Source organism: Scheffersomyces coipomensis, assembly GCF_036884675.1.
Source record: "Scheffersomyces coipomensis strain NRRL Y-17651 chromosome Unknown DFJ63scaffold_3, whole genome shotgun sequence".
Classification (NCBI taxonomy): Eukaryota; Fungi; Ascomycota; class Pichiomycetes; order Serinales; family Debaryomycetaceae; genus Scheffersomyces; species Scheffersomyces coipomensis.
In genome coordinates, this window is record NW_027042894.1 from 617,973 (window position 1) to 634,153 (window position 16,181).

At 30.7% G+C, this 16,181-nt stretch overlaps 8 protein-coding genes across 8 annotated transcripts; 5 read left to right on the forward strand and 3 right to left on the reverse strand. All coding sequences in view use genetic code 12, as the record gives it.

Annotated features, from left to right (window-relative positions):
* Positions 1 to 1,801: 1,801 nt before the first annotated feature.
* On the forward strand, positions 1,802 to 4,385 carry CIT1 (citrate (Si)-synthase). The gene is made up of 3 exons (XM_064906928.1): positions 1,802 to 2,104; positions 2,232 to 2,312; positions 2,938 to 4,385. Exons 1-3 carry the CDS (start codon positions 2,018 to 2,020, stop codon positions 4,168 to 4,170), a joined length of 1,401 nt encoding a protein of 466 aa, XP_064762474.1. The 5' UTR covers positions 1,802 to 2,017; the 3' UTR covers positions 4,171 to 4,385.
* On the forward strand, positions 4,365 to 7,995 carry DFJ63DRAFT_105037 (isoleucine--tRNA ligase). Its single transcript, XM_064903194.1, has one exon. The coding sequence runs from the start codon at positions 4,559 to 4,561 to the stop codon at positions 7,613 to 7,615; it is 3,057 nt and encodes a 1,018-aa protein (XP_064762475.1). The 5' UTR covers positions 4,365 to 4,558; the 3' UTR covers positions 7,616 to 7,995.
* DFJ63DRAFT_104739 (succinate dehydrogenase membrane anchor subunit) lies at positions 7,723 to 8,440 on the forward strand. Its single transcript, XM_064903192.1, has one exon. The coding sequence runs from the start codon at positions 7,831 to 7,833 to the stop codon at positions 8,305 to 8,307; it is 477 nt and encodes a 158-aa protein (XP_064762476.1). The 5' UTR covers positions 7,723 to 7,830; the 3' UTR covers positions 8,308 to 8,440.
* Positions 8,441 to 8,573: 133 nt separating this feature from the next.
* DFJ63DRAFT_334708 (uncharacterized protein) lies at positions 8,574 to 9,275 on the reverse strand (the record flags this gene model as incomplete). The annotated part of the gene is made up of 1 exon (XM_064908080.1): positions 8,574 to 9,275. The coding sequence occupies one exon, from the start codon at positions 9,273 to 9,275 to the stop codon at positions 8,574 to 8,576; it is 702 nt and encodes a 233-aa protein (XP_064762477.1).
* A 182-nt stretch (positions 9,276 to 9,457) lies between these two features.
* On the reverse strand, positions 9,458 to 11,623 carry DFJ63DRAFT_334709 (uncharacterized protein; the record flags this gene model as incomplete). The annotated part of the gene is made up of 1 exon (XM_064908081.1): positions 9,458 to 11,623. One exon carries the CDS (start codon positions 11,621 to 11,623, stop codon positions 9,458 to 9,460), a length of 2,166 nt encoding a protein of 721 aa, XP_064762478.1.
* Positions 11,624 to 11,848: 225 nt separating this feature from the next.
* On the forward strand, positions 11,849 to 12,815 carry SPC19 (Spc19p). Its single transcript, XM_064903191.1, has one exon. The coding sequence runs from the start codon at positions 12,075 to 12,077 to the stop codon at positions 12,594 to 12,596; it is 522 nt and encodes a 173-aa protein (XP_064762479.1). The 5' UTR covers positions 11,849 to 12,074; the 3' UTR covers positions 12,597 to 12,815.
* DFJ63DRAFT_108604 (uncharacterized protein) lies at positions 12,816 to 14,331 on the forward strand. Its single transcript, XM_064903201.1, has one exon. The coding sequence runs from the start codon at positions 13,036 to 13,038 to the stop codon at positions 13,933 to 13,935; it is 900 nt and encodes a 299-aa protein (XP_064762480.1). The 5' UTR covers positions 12,816 to 13,035; the 3' UTR covers positions 13,936 to 14,331.
* On the reverse strand, positions 14,099 to 16,179 carry GGA2 (phosphatidylinositol 4-phosphate-binding protein). The gene has a single exon (XM_064903184.1). It carries the CDS (start codon positions 16,040 to 16,042, stop codon positions 14,261 to 14,263), a length of 1,782 nt encoding a protein of 593 aa, XP_064762481.1. The 5' UTR covers positions 16,043 to 16,179; the 3' UTR covers positions 14,099 to 14,260.
* Positions 16,180 to 16,181: the final 2 nt, after the last annotated feature.

Here is a 16,181-nt window from a genome sequence, read left to right on the forward strand (position 1 = left end):
GAACTACATTAGATTGAACCAAGTCCGGATAGAATTCAGACAGACAGACAAAAATAAAGCTATTAAACTTTGGGAATCACTCCGAAGTTTTCGAATGATTAATAATAAATAATAATGATATGTATAACTAAGAAATTACGGGTATATTCCAAAAAGTAAATAAACCCCCACCAATATAAACTCATTCACCGCATTTTAAAACTTTAAATTGAAATAATTTTCTGGGGTAATTTAAACCTAAACAACCACAACAAAAACCACCACCATCAATATGATCACCACATATAGTTTAAAATGGAAAGAAAAAGTGGTTATATCAGTTTAGAATCGAATTGTGGGTGAAGAAATTGACGTGCCCCACCCCCGCACCATGCAGTTTTATAAGAAATTTTTAAGGGGATAAGATTTAGCAGTTAGGAATGAAAGTGTAATATAATATATGATACGATTAAAAATAAATATTACGGGTAAGTAAACTATTGTTGATATCTAGATTGGTCTCGGAGCTTACTTATGGGTCGGTGAGTGAATTATATAATTATTAATGTAAAAATGTAAAAATACGTATGTACATACGTGTATCGGTTGGGTTTAAAAATTCAACCAGAAACGAAAAAAAAAAAAAAAGAAAAAGAAAAAAAAAAGTTAAAGGATGTCTGATCCGAAATAATTTGAAAGGTAAGCGCAAACAAACAAAGAGCCCCACTACGTTTAATAATTAAACTTTCAATAGTTTAATTTATGACTATCAATGATTTCAAAGGTTGTTTAAAATGGAAATTGAAGTCCAGGATTAAATAGGTAGGATCAAGCATTGGTTAAGATGAAGGTTCCACAAGATTTATATGTAACAGGAATCATCATCGTTATAGTAACCGTTGTACTGTAACAAAAACAAAGGGATACTTGTGGATGGTCGGTTGGTCGTTTCAATTTTGTGAATCGAATTTTTTTAAAATGTAAAAAGTCAAAATCCGGAGTAAGCAACCTGTAAAATCAGAAAAATAAGACAAAAATAAAAAAAAAAAATTGTCCATTGAAAAATAATCCTAAAAAATAAAAATGAATGAGGTAATTTACAGGTTTTTACACTATCCATCCATTAATAATAAATAACAATCTACTACCATTCATCCTCTTAATAATAATATTAATTAATTGATGTCAAGTGATGGTATGAACTATTTGATCGTATAACTTCTATATGGGGTGTTATCTATTATCTCAATCCAATTAAATGTTCTAATCAATGATTAACATCGAAGTTGATTCTTAGAATGTCTAAAGTAAGTATAATTTTAGATTGTAGCCAATTAGTTTGATGGAGATGATTTCACAGTATTAGAAAATGTTTTTTGTCTGTTTTATTCAGACAAAAAATTGAAATACTTATTCCATATTTTATCTTTTTTTGTTCCCACTCCGAAATCTGGGGAAAGTATAATTTTTAATTGGAGGATAATCTATTATGGATATTAAGGTCCGAGGATAAAATATATGTAAGAATTGTGTCTGCACACGACAATTTACATAGATTTTGTCCGTTTGGCTCCGAATTGTTCGTTTGTTTAGTTGGCATGAGTCGCATTTACAGTTATTTGATTGGATAAATTAAATGATTGATTTACAGGTTAATTATAATCTGTAAAAAACGACAATTCAGACATTTTCCCAGTATTCAGACAAAAATCAAGATGAATGATGATGAAAAAAAAAAAAAAGATTCCAGACAGACAGACAAACGTAATAATAATAACTATCAATATACAATTGATGGTATAAATTAATATATAAATCCCCCTTGTAGAATTTTTTAAAAATTTCCTAGTTTTTACAATCTGATCTTTTTACAACTACTTTTTTAATCTTATTCATCTTTTATCTTTTTAATTTGGTAATATCTATCAATTGACAGACTTAAACTAGAACTAGAAATAGACTCAGTTTTGTAAATCAATTTAATCGTTTCCAATTCATATAAAATAATCATAGATTAAATAAATCATATATTTTCATTATGTCTGCCTTAAGATCAATTCAACGTTCTACCAACGTTGCTAAAAGAACTTTATTACAATCAAGAACTTATGCCACTGCTGAACCAGTATGTATCAACTTTATTTAATAAGTAGTTGACAACAATGTCGATATCTCGACATTGTCATGTGACATACTAAGCATACATAACTGTATGAGAGAGATGAGTTTAATAATACTAACCCATTTTCTAGACTTTAAAAGCAAGATTAGAAGAAATCTTACCTCAAAAAGCTGAAGAAGTTAAACAATTAAAAAAAGAATATGGTAAAACTGTATGTATATTTTTATTATTATGAGTTTCTTCAATTATGAAGATGAGAAATTTTAGGACAGGGAGTGGATTTATCCGTCATTATGGGTTCGAAAAATCGAGACTTTTTTATAGCTTACCAATTGACTCGATTCAATGATTTTAGAGAAAATTCCGATCAAGATGAGAGTATACATGGTATCAATCTATGTAATACCATTACAATTGATATAATCAATGGTGATTTCATTGAGATGAGTGGTGATTGGATTGAAATATCCGAAATCAATTTATTTAGTGGAGGGAATTGAGTTTTTTTCTTTTGATGGTGGAGGGATGAACTTTTTTTTTTTGCTTCTTGCAATTTCTTTTTTTCATGTTTCGTCGGACTTTTTGTCATGTCTGATTTTTTTTTTCTTGTAACCTTTTTTTTCAGATGAAAAATTTAGAAATTTTTGTCTGATTTAAAATGGATGGAAAGAAGGAACCACAGAGAAATAGTGAGAGATTCAAAATTGCAAAATTGATGAAAATTGATCCTTCGGTTATTTAAATCTTATTTTGTACCATTTTCACTGGATTATCCATATTTACCCTTTCTGAAGTGCTCAATTAGGAATGACAATATACTAACTTTAATATTTTAGGTTATTGGTGAAGTTTTATTAGAACAAGCCTATGGTGGTATGAGAGGTATCAAAGGTTTAGTTTGGGAAGGTTCTGTTTTAGATCCAATTGAAGGGATCCGTTTCAGAGGTAGAACCATTCCAGATATCCAAAAGGAATTAACCAAAGCTCCAGGTGGTTCAGAACCATTACCAGAAGCTTTATTCTGGTTATTATTAACTGGTGAAGTTCCATCAGAAGCTCAAACTAGAGCTTTATCTGAAGAATTTGCTGCTAGATCTGCTTTACCAAAACATGTTGAAGAATTAATTGACAGATCTCCATCTCATTTACATCCAATGGCTCAATTCTCTATTGCTGTTACTGCTTTAGAAACTGAATCTCAATTCGCTAAAGCTTATGCTAGTGGTGTTAACAAATCTGAATATTGGAAATATACTTATGAAGATTCTATTGATTTATTAGCTAAATTACCAAATATTGCTGCTAGAATTTATAGAAATATTTTCCATGATGGTAAATTACCAGCTGAAATTGATCCAAAATTAGATTATGGTGCCAATTTAGCTAATTTATTAGGTTTCGGTGGTAACCCAGAATTTCTTGAATTAATGAGATTATACTTAACCATTCATTCCGATCATGAAGGTGGTAATGTTTCTGCCCATACTACTCATTTAGTTGGTTCAGCTTTATCATCCCCATTCTTATCTTTAGCTGCTGGTTTAAACGGTTTAGCTGGTCCTTTACATGGTAGAGCCAATCAAGAAGTTTTAGAATGGTTATTTAAATTAAGAGATGAATTACATGGTGATTACTCTAAAGAAAATATTGAAAAATATTTATGGGAAACTCTTAACGCTGGTAGAGTTGTTCCTGGTTATGGTCATGCTGTCTTAAGAAAGACTGATCCAAGATATACCGCACAAAGAGAATTTGCTTTAAAACATATGCCAGATTATGAATTATTCAAATTAGTTTCAAACATTTATGAAGTTGCTCCAGGTGTCTTAACCAAACATGGTAAGACCAAGAACCCATGGCCAAATGTTGATTCTCACTCTGGTGTCTTATTACAATACTACGGTTTAACTGAAGAATCCTTCTATACTGTTTTATTCGGTGTTTCCAGAGCTTTTGGTGTCTTACCTCAATTAATTCTTGACAGAGCTATTGGTTTACCAATTGAAAGACCAAAATCTTTCTCCACTGAAAAATACATTGAATTAGTTAAAAGTATTGCTAAGAATTAGATAAGTCCTACTTTCTATTATCATGATTAGCATTAGATATGATTTTAATCTTTTCTTTTTATTTTTATCTATCTATTTAAGTATATAAAAAAAAGACCAGACGAATTTTTCCAAATCACATTTTTTTTTATATCACACCCACCCTTATTGCCTATTATTGTCATATATATATATATGTATTTATTTATGTTTATTTATTTTATGTAAAAGAACCATCTGTTGTTTCAAAAGTATTAATATGTTGTAGTCTTAAAATTTTTTCATCTCTTTTTTAGCAGCTTTAGCGGTGCGGGACCAGTGAGTGAAAAATTGAATCATAAATTTTGATCAAAAAGGCAGCATTTGAATTCATCAGTCATAAGTTCAAGACAATACAACACAGTCCATTATGTTATCACGACATGGACGAAGGTTGGTAATAACTGGCCGTCACATTAGATTATCTTCAACTTCATCTATACCTAACTATTCCCATACTTTACACTTACCTAAGACAAAATTTGGACCTAAGATCCCCAAGAGTCATGAAAGAGATCAACTTATAAATATGACTAGTCTGGAGTTATACCAATGGCAAAGAGACGTCAATAAGGATAAGAGTCCTTTCATCCTCCATGATGGTCCTCCTTATGCTAATGGGGATTTGCATTTAGGTCATGCGTTGAATAAGATCCTTAAGGATATCATTAATAGATTTGAATTGATTTATAATAATTCAAATGTTCAATATCAACCGGGATGGGATTGCCATGGATTGCCAATTGAAATGAAAGCTACTAATCTCGAAAATGAAATCAAGAAAGCTTTAGCGAAGAAGAATAAAAAGAAAAACAAGAAGAGTATAGAGAGTTCAACTGAAGATGAACATGTAACGACACCTTTACTGGCTGTTGACATAAGAAATGCTTGTCGAAAACTAGCAACTGAAATGATTGAGAATCAAAAGGTCCAATTCAATCAGTTTGCTATTATGACAGATTTCAATCATCCATATATCACTATGAATCATCATTATGAAATCAATCAATTAAAAATATTTCAAAAATTAATGGAAAATGGTCTATTATCTCGACAATTGAAACCAGTATGGTGGGGATGTGAAACTGAAACTGCATTGGCAGAAGCAGAATTGGAATATAATAATAATCATAAGTCCACTGCCATATATGTGAAATTCCCCCTTGTTGACAATGACGGTCATAAATTAACACAAAAATTGAATGTGAATGAAAAACCTTTAAATCTCTTGATTTGGACTTCAACACCATGGACCATCCCTGCTAACAAAGCAGTATGTATAAACAAGGATTTAACTTATACTTTAATTGAAAATGAAAGTGAATATCTCATAGTAGCTCAACCATTAGTTGAACAAATTTTAAAACTCCATGAAGATTACAAACTCATAGATTCTAACTTATCATTCAAAGGAGACGAGTTACTCGGATATACATATACAAACCCAGCATCTTCCGATAATGTCCATCATCCAATCTTACATGGAGATCATGTCATATCTACTGCTGGTACCGGTTTGGTTCATACTGCTCCTGCTCATGGTGGTGATGATTATTTAATTGGTAAGAGAAACAATTTGAATATAAATTCATCTGTGAATAGTAAAGGGAAGTATATTGAAGATCATTTACCAACAGGTTTTCATTCGCTAATAAATCAAAAAGTAACTGAATCATCAACAGTCTTTAAATGTATTGAGATTTTAACTCAACATAATATGATTTATAACATTGATAAAAACTTCATTCATTCATATCCTTACGATTGGAGATCTAAAACTCCTGTGATTCAAAGATCAACTCCTCAATGGTTTGTCAACGTTGAAAAAATAAAATCAATTGCGATAGAAGCATTGGATAAAGTTGAATTTTATCCTGAAAGTGGAAAGAATCGATTACCTTCCTTCATTAAAAATAGAAATGAATGGTGTATCTCTCGTCAAAGAACTTGGGGTGTTCCACTTCCAATCATATATAATAAAGAGAACGATCAACCATTAGATGATATTACTACTGTGGAATATATTATTAATAAGATTGATGAATTTGGAACTGATGAATGGTTTGTGATTGAAGATGATATTTCAAGATGGTTACCTCCTCACTTGAAGTCAACTAGTCATTTATATAAAAAGGGTCAAGATACCATGGATGTATGGTTTGATTCAGGTACATCTTGGACCACTCTTAATCCAGATAATGTTGAGAAATCATTCACTTCAGATAAACCATTGGCAAATATTTATCTTGAAGGTAGTGATCAACATCGTGGATGGTTTCAATCATCATTATTGAATAAGATTATTGCATCTGGTACTAATAATGGAACTGATTTCAAACCAATCGCTCCATTCCAAAAGATTATCACTCATGGATTCACTCTTGATAGTAAGAATGAAAAAATGTCAAAATCAAAAGGGAATGTCATATCTCCTCAACATGTTATAGAAGGAGGTGGTAAACCATTATTGCCAAGTTTAGGTACTGATGGATTAAGATTATGGGTTGCATCATCTAATTATAATGTTGATGTTAATGTTGGACCTGAGATTTTAACTAGAGTCTTTGAAAATGTTAAAAAGTTAAGAGTTACGTTTAAATATTTATTAGGGAATGTTAATGATTTTGAAAATCCAGTGGAATATAAAGATTTGAATCCATTAGACAAGTATGCATTGTCGAAGTTGTATAAGTTACAAGCTAATTGTGTGGTGAATTATAAACAATATAATTTCTCCAGAGTGGTTAATGAAATTAATTTTCATATGAATACGATCTTGAGTTCATTATATTTTGATATTTCGAAAGATTGTCTTTATACTGATAAGATTGACTCTATCAGAAGAAGAAGTATTCAAACTGTGTTACAACAAATCTTGAAAACTTATATAGGGTTATTAGCTCCTATTCAACCAATCTTAACTCAAGAAGTGTGGCAAGAATATCAAGCTTTATTCAAGATAGAGCAATCATCACCATTTAAGATGGGTGATTGGAATGAGTTTTTCCAATTACCAACTCAATTTTTGAATGAATCAGTTGAATCTGAGTTTGATGATCAGATTTGGAAACTAAGAGATCATACTTATAAACAAATGGAACAACTTCGATTATCAGGAGCTTATAAAAATAAATTAGAACTCGAAGTCAATCTTTCAATCGATCAGTCATCAGAAGTTCTTAATCTTTTAACTAATCATACCCAATTCTTAGACGATTATTTCTTAGTATCAAAAGTATCGTTGAACGCTACCAATCAACCCTCACAACAATCACTCCATCAATCTAAATTCCATTTAGATGATAACACAGATATCACCATAGACATCGGCATCTCTTCAGATTCCAAATGTCCAAGATGTTGGAAGTTTATAGCTCCCAAACCTGATGAATTATGTAATAAATGTTCATCAGTTGTACATAGTTAACCTCATATAGATTTATTCTGTATATAGTATTTTTATTATATGTAAATTTCCTGCATATATTACAGCCAATCAAATGGTTTTTTAAAGTAAGAAAAGTCCGGGGGGTCTCTCTCTAATTTTTCTCTCTTCCTAAAAAACGATATAACAACAATTGTACAAATTGTCATCAACCATTACGATTGATTCAATCCATAGATAGAACTAGTATCATCATCATGTTATCCTTAACTTCCCGTGTTGGATTAGCCAGAACTTCCTTACCAATCAGATCATCCATTCCACTTTTGATCCGTGGTATTAAAACCATTCCTCAACCTCCCGGATACATTGTTGGTACTGTCAATGATGCTTATGTTCCACCAAAGGCTCATAAACTTGAAGGTTCATACCATTGGACTTCTGAAAGACTCGTTGCTCTTGGTTTAGCTCCATTGACTTTAGCCCCATTATTAGGTGGTACTTCTACCTTGTTGGATTCAACTTTATCTGTCTTAGTATTATATCATAGTTATACTGGATTCCAATCATGTATTATCGATTATATTCCAAAGAGAGTTTATGGCTCATTACATAACTATGCCATGTACTTGTTAACTTTCGGTACTGGTGTTGCTGGATATGGTTTATATAAAATTGAAACTTCTGAAGAAGGTGGTGTTTCCGGTATAGTTAAGAAGATTTATACTGCCTAAGTGTATAATCTTTAACTTCATTCATTGCATCTTCCTTTCACATTCCTTTCCATTAATTTTTTAATTCATTTCATACAATACAGTTCAATCCACCCCCTAACTCTCCAGATAACAGTTTTAATCATATGATTTAGTTACGTTTTTAACGCACCCTCCATTATTTATTATCTAGCTTCAATATATTAGTATTTTTGCCATATATTCATTAAAAATAAACATTATTTACATATATTATACATAACGATGCTATCTCTTTCCTCTTTCTTTTAAGCACCTTGATCAGGAGTTTTCCGTTTGCGACTATTCTCTCTACTATCAAGATCAATTTTGATTGGTGTCAGTAATGAATCTTGTTGCACCATGATTTCCGGTTTCAATCCTTTTGGTTGTAAGCTTTGTCTGGTAGGGATTAATTTATCATTATACCAATCTTGTAAGTTATTCAAAGCATGATTTAAGGATCGATTAGGGATATCATTGAATTCATCAAGTACTCGTAATTTATATAATGATTTCGAATAAGAATCTCTTAATTTGATTGATTTAACAAGTAATAACCCATCATCATCGATCTTAACATCAATTAACTTATCATTAATCATCGAAATTATCAATTCATCAAATTCAAATGCAATTAATGCTAAACCTTTACCAATGGCATATTTTTCATCAGTGAGGATGCTGTCAATAGGGATTTTCGATTTATATCCATCAAAATCATTGACGAATGATATCATGCTTAGTACCACCAATTTGAATATCCCTCTCTTCAGAATATTAATGAATTGATCTTTATATGCTAAATAATGATTGAAATTACCAAAGGAGTATAATTCCAAGGTATTGATAAGTTTAGAATCCACTTCATCTCCAGAATTCTCTTCCTCTATTATTAAATATGGGAGATAGTTATGAACAAAGAAACTCTCTATTAATCGAACCACTTCATCTAACGTTGCAACCGTCATGATCCTACTTCAACCAGCTGTAACAATGTTTACTGATCTGGATGAATGGTCTATTTTAAAAACGGTATCGCCAAAAAAAAGAGAGGCCAGACTTTTTCTGTACGCGGCTGGGGGAGGGAGGGACATTATGGCTGTAAAAAACTAAGGTATATGTGTATGTCCCATTTATTCCTTATTAAAACTTAACTATTTAAAGAATTATATATATAATTACTAACAACATTGGGTTCTTGTTGGGTGTAAAATGCAGTCAAACAAGCGGTGAAGAGTATAACCACCATCGGTATCCAAACCTTACCATCTAAGCCTTGTTGTTGTTTCGAATCAGTATTATTGAAAGTATCTTCATCATCCAATATTGGCTCTAATGTATCATGGAATACACCATTTAAGGTTGATATTGATGATTGAATTTCTTCATCTTTTAAATCATCACTCTCACTCGAAGTTGATTGTCGTATTTCTTCTATATCAGGATCATTGTCTTCATTATCTGAGATTGGAGGAGTTAAATCAACCATATCATTTCTTGCAATGGCTTGACGGGCGTTATTGTTATGATTGTGATTATTATTATGATTGTTTGGAGTATTGGGGGATAGTAATGCATTCTTTCTACTTTCACTTGATGAACTTGAACTAACTGTTTCATTGCCATTAATATATACTTCTTTATTATCACTTCCATTGGTAATGTTATGATTATGATTAAGACTGGCACTATCAGCATTAGATTTTTGTCTCTTACGAGTATTGGTCTCCTTCTTATGGTATGAATTGCTTATGATACTATCATCATCAAGATCATCAAATTCATCAATCAATAATTCATTTGAAGCATCAGCATATTCATGCAGATCTTTACTAGGGGATTGAGTCATTAATATAGCACTCTTCTTCTTTTCTAACTCTAATTGAGTTTGTAAATCATCGAATTTTTCTCGTAATTTATCATATTTCTTATTCAAATCTTCATATTCTCGTTTGGAAGTCTTTAATTTCAGACTATAAATATCTTTATTAACATTTAATTCTTTCTCGACTGATTTTAATTGATCATTTAATTTGATCGTGTTTAACTTTTGTTGACTTAGTTCTTGGGTTATATCGGATGTTCTAATCTCAAATTGTTTATCTAAATATTTTGAATTTATCGTGGATAAATTCTCTTGATAATTAGTTAAAAATTGACTTATAGATACTAAATTATTATTTTGTTGTTTAACTTTGGATAGATTAATCACTAATTGATTGATAATACCTTCAAATGTATTGGAATTGGTGATTTGGGAATTATTAAATATACCAGAATTAGCTCCAGAATATAATCCTAATAAATTATCTTCTAAATCAGGATTTATATCACCGAATAATGCACTATCAAATGAAAGATCATCAAGATCTTTTGGTTTTTGAATATTTTTTTGGGAATACTTTTGTTGCTGTTGTTCTTCTTGTTCCTCCTTAGCTTTGATTTGTCGATATATATCTTCAATAAAACTTAAATGTTTGAATTCTATACTAGAATCATCTTGAAGAATTTGAAAAGTTGAATCAGTCTTAGATGTAGTATTTGAGCTTGTATTGGGGATTATATTAATATTATCCACTCTTAAGCTGATTTGTTTATGAGTTGATTCAGTTTGAACATTAAATCCTAAACAAACCACATCACCAATATTAATTTCAACTGGATCATCAGCTAATTTCATTTCATTAACATATGTACCATTAGATGAATGTAAATCTTGTAACATTAGTTTCCCATTGCTTGGATCGATATATATTTGTGCATGATTTCTACTTAATACTCTTGATTCAAAGTAACCATTCGTTACATCTGGTTTATGTTTTGTACCTGTTGGTCTACCTAATTTAGTAGTTTCAGGAAATATACTTACTGGTAAATGTTTCTTTATGAAAGTATCATTTAATGGGACAAGTGTTACATAGTGTTGTAATTGAGTTCTTCGTTTTGGTTGTAAGGTATGTTGACGATTTGTGGTTGATAATATAGAAGTGGCGGATGATGATGTACCATTGACTATAGAAGTAGATGTTGCTACTGATGATGATTTAGATTGATTGGTGGTATTACTACTACCATTATTGTTATTATTGTTATTGTTATTGGTAGTAGTATTGGATGTAGCTGATATGGGAGTGGGAGTAGTATTAGCTTGTGATTGTGAATTGGATCGTTTCCTATTCCCTATAATCACATTCTTATCATTGATTTTAACTGATCTATATGAAGTATCATCACCATTATCATCCCCTGAGTTAGTGGATGGGAAAGGTTGGAATGCAGAAGGTTCCACTTCTAGATTCAATGGAATATCTGTCATGTTGACACTATAATTGATCACTTTCCCACCTTCTTTTGACTTCTTCTAATTTAACTATATTCCTCACACAAAAATATGGCTAATGACGATTTGATTTCCATTTAACAATCGGTGTCCTACCTTATTCAGCCAATTCAATTGATCTGTGATTATGATCCCTTCGTAGATAGTACACTCCGATCTGTATGACTCTGAACACGTCTGATGAATCAAGATCTTCTAATTATGACAGTCAGATTTGATTGTATGATTCTTTCTTTTTGGCTGCATCTTTTTTTTTTTGGAGTCGTGTAAACTTTTGAAGAGGAGAATCAACCACAAACAAAAATCATAAACAAAATAAATAAATAAACAAACAGCAATTGAAGAAGAAGAACAGTAACAACTACTACTTCATATTCAATTGGTAGAAGAAGAAGTGAAGGTAGAGACTGGTTGGCACTACTAAGAGATGGCTCTGCAATATAATACATTGTCGAATTGTATAAGTTCGCTACGTGAATCAGTACAACTATTGGATGATTCCTATAAATTATTATATGATAGTACGAAAGATGTGGTTCGTATAAAGAAGGTATTACAAACAAAGAGAGTGTTTGGTCTTATTCCAGAATCAGATTTAAATAGTGCAAAGACCAATTTCAAAGTTCAAGTTGAACCTCAAGTTAATCAATTATTAACTACTATAGATAAAGAATTAATCAAATTAAATAAAAAGAAGATCAATTTACAGAATAAATTTGATTTACAAGCAGTACGATTGAGTGGATCATCAGCAGCTGCTACAGCAGCTACTTCAGGTACAAACTTATCCTTGAATAAGATTGGTAAAATAGATTCATCAAAGTTGAATCGATTGAAATTCTTAAGAAATAAAAAGGAAAGATTAAAGTATAGTTTATCAAGGTTAAACTTACAAGATAAAAAGTCGAGATTAAGCATGACTCCTTTAAAACATCCTGATAATGTATAATAAGACGTGTGAAAACATCCATCCATAGGTTAGGTTATTGATGGTGCTGTTGTTGTTGTTGTTGTTTTGTATATTAGAACCTATTGTTTATTTCTTTCAACTTATGTATTAATTTCCCAATATTATGATTCCCATTTAGACTTGAATCAAAGTCTAACCCCATAACATTGTCAAACGACTATCCTGTAATAATCTAACCTAGATAACATCAATATTTAATGTAAATTTAAGCCAGTTGATATTAGCCAAATCTAATATGTAAAAATACTACCTATTTAGGCAACTAAATTACTGGTTGATGTCACTCTTTTTTTTTTTTTTTATTCTTCTTTTCTTGGAGGCTGAAACAAAAATAAAGGGGAAACAGACCACCAAACCTTAAACCATATCATATCTTTTGATACTGTTCAACTTGATATACAAACAATAGTAGACGATCATGTATTTCAAGAGTATATTATCATTCTCATTCTTCGCATGGTTGACCATAGCCAAAAACGTGGTTGATTTGGATGAATTTAAACTTGCTGTACAACGAGAAATTCAAAATGAAAAAAGAGATGCTAAATTCGTGGTTGACCTTGAAGCTTTGAAACAAGCTGTTAAAGTCGAAGCAGAAGGTCTTAATAAGAGAGATGCTAAGAATGTGGTTGATTTAAATGCATTCAAGATTGCTCTTTCTGAAGAAGTTAAAGCTGGTAAAGTCTCCAAGAGAGCAGCTAAATATCTTATTGATTTATCTAAATTTCAAGAAGCTGTTAAACAAGAAGTTGATTCCTTTGAAAAGAGAGATGAACAAAATCCTTTCACTTTTATTATTGATGTTGATGATTCAAACCTGAATATTTTACAATCTGTCTTACCTCAAATCCAATCAATTTCAATCATTTCAGGATATATTAGAGATAATGAAGAAATCTCAGTTAAGACTGAATTAACCAATGAAACCATGGTTATTATCGCTCCAACCAATGATGCTATTTCCAATAACTTGGGTGGATTGAAACCATGGGAATTCCCAAACCCTATCACTGATAAAATGAGTGATGAAACCGTTGAAAAAGTCTTATATAAAAACATTGAATCATTCTTACAAAATCATATTGTAAGTAATTTTGAACAAAATTTAATTATAAATAAAGAAGATAAATTGATTGAAACCAATTTAATGAATGGAGATTTATTAAAAATCAAACAACATGAAGAAACTGAACAATTTGAAGTTCAAGTCATTAGAAAGAAACATAAGAAGAGTACAGGTTGGATCCCAGTTCAAATGGTTAAACAAGTGGATAATGGATTCATCTTTATTATTGATGAAACTTTAGTTAAACCATAAGTTTAGGGATGGTAGGTATTTATTATTTTTTATTCAGTTCAATGTGTTTTGGGTCTTTCATTTATTGTTATAGTTTGTTTTTATCGTTCATTTTCTCTTTTTGTTCCCTTTTATATCATAAATATATGTTATTTTAAAATGTAAAAAGATTTTTCTTATTAGAAAACTAAATAAAAATGTAATGTATCGAAAACAGACAAAAGTATATAAAGAGATATAGAGAGAGGCGACGAGGAGTGATAATTAAACATAAGGACGACAAAACAGGAAAGCTAACATAAAAGTAAAAGTAAAATAACGATGAAATTATCAAGAATTAAAATATCTATTCGTTTAACACATTAACACCAGTTTCTTCAATCTTATTACCAGAAATCACATATTCAACTTTCCATTTTATCTTTAATGATTTATTTTGAGAATTTTCAATGACGAAATCTTGAGTAACTCCATTATTAGCAAATCCATATAAAGTTTCCCCAGATTGAGGTTTTAAATCTAATTTACAAGATTTTGGAACCGCAATTAAGAACTTTAATTGATTTAAAGTAGATGAACCAGGATTACTTAAAATCACTTTACCTCTGAATAATTGACTAGATGAATTTGGTAATACTCCGATTTCAACTTTAAGATTTTGGGATTGATTTACGAGAATGTTTGATTTTGTTTGTTGTTGGTTAACACTGGTTTGAATTTGATTTGGTGTTGAAGATGGGAAGTTTAATCCAAATGGATCTAATGAAGTATTTGATTGTAATTGAGGTGATGGAGAATTTAATCCACTACTACCTAATAAATCAAAATCATTTCCAAGAGTGGTTGGTTTTGGTTGTTGTAATGGAGTAGTACTGGCACTATGTGAAGGTATATTAAAACTATTACCTAATGCAATGGATCCACCTGAACCAAAGATATTAAGATCATTAAGAGTATTACTGGTTGAAGTTGTGGTTGGATTTGGAGTTGTAAATGCCAAGTTTGCTAAATCACTTAATAAATCATTATAACCTTGATCTTCAACTGGATTAGCACCATTAGCATCATCGTCATCATCAAAGTCAATTAAATTCAATTCACCACCAGATTTACTACCAGTAGCACCTGATCCACCTGATACTGAAATCTTTGAAGCTTCATCAACATTACCACCTTTTAATAATTGGAATTTTGTAACTACTGAATTAATATTATCATTTAAACCTAATAATTCTTGAACTCTATCTTCATTTTCATTTTCTTCTCCAATGATTTTAGTAACAATGGGTTGAGAACTTTTAATAGAAGAATATAAATCAACAATGGCTTCATTTGAATCATCAATTGAAGTACCTGAATTTTGAATAGTATTTAACATTTCAGCTAAAATTTCAACTTTTCTCTTTAATCTTGCTATATCATCATTAACTTGTTTTTTATTTTCTTGAACATTATCATCTTTAAAACCGGCCATAATCTTCATTAATTTATTAGCTTCTTGTAAATCTTGTGGTTTACCTCTTCTAATTAATTCTTGTAATTTAGCACTATGAACAATAGCTTCTTCCTTTTGTAATTCTTCTAATGATTTCAAAGTATCAGAAGGATTTAAAACAGCTTGATCTTCAACTTTAACTTCAGGAAATACATAACCTTTATGACCTAATAAACGATGCATATCTTTAATATAACCAAAATCATCCTTATATTTTGAAGTTTTACAAATGGTTTGATACCATTCTTCAATTTGAGCTAAAATCAATCTTTGAACTCTAGTATATCTTATAGGAGGTCTTTCAGGGAATCGTTTAACCAATTCATTTAAAAACTCTTTACGAGAGATTTGTAAATGGAAAGGATAACCACAATTTTTAATTAAATTATCTAATAAGGCAATAGCCAATTCTGAAGTTTGAGGATCTCTTTGACTAATCAATTTAACCACAGCAATGGCCGCATCTCTAGTAGTAGACCCTTGTTTAGCATTGACATAATCACAAATCTCAAGATTCAAAGCTAAATTTGGTTCATTATTACTTGGTCGACAAGCACGATAAATTCTTCTTAATAACTTAGGATTAATATTCGAAAGAGAATATGAACTGGATGATGATGATGATAATGACATGATGAATTGAGGTTGGTTGTTTGTCTTCAATCTCCTTCCTTCGCTATCCTATACCGTTGACGATATCCAATTGAATCTATCACTGATGATTTTAACGACCTCGTCGTAAGTGGGATCAATTTCGTTAACCCTTTTTTTA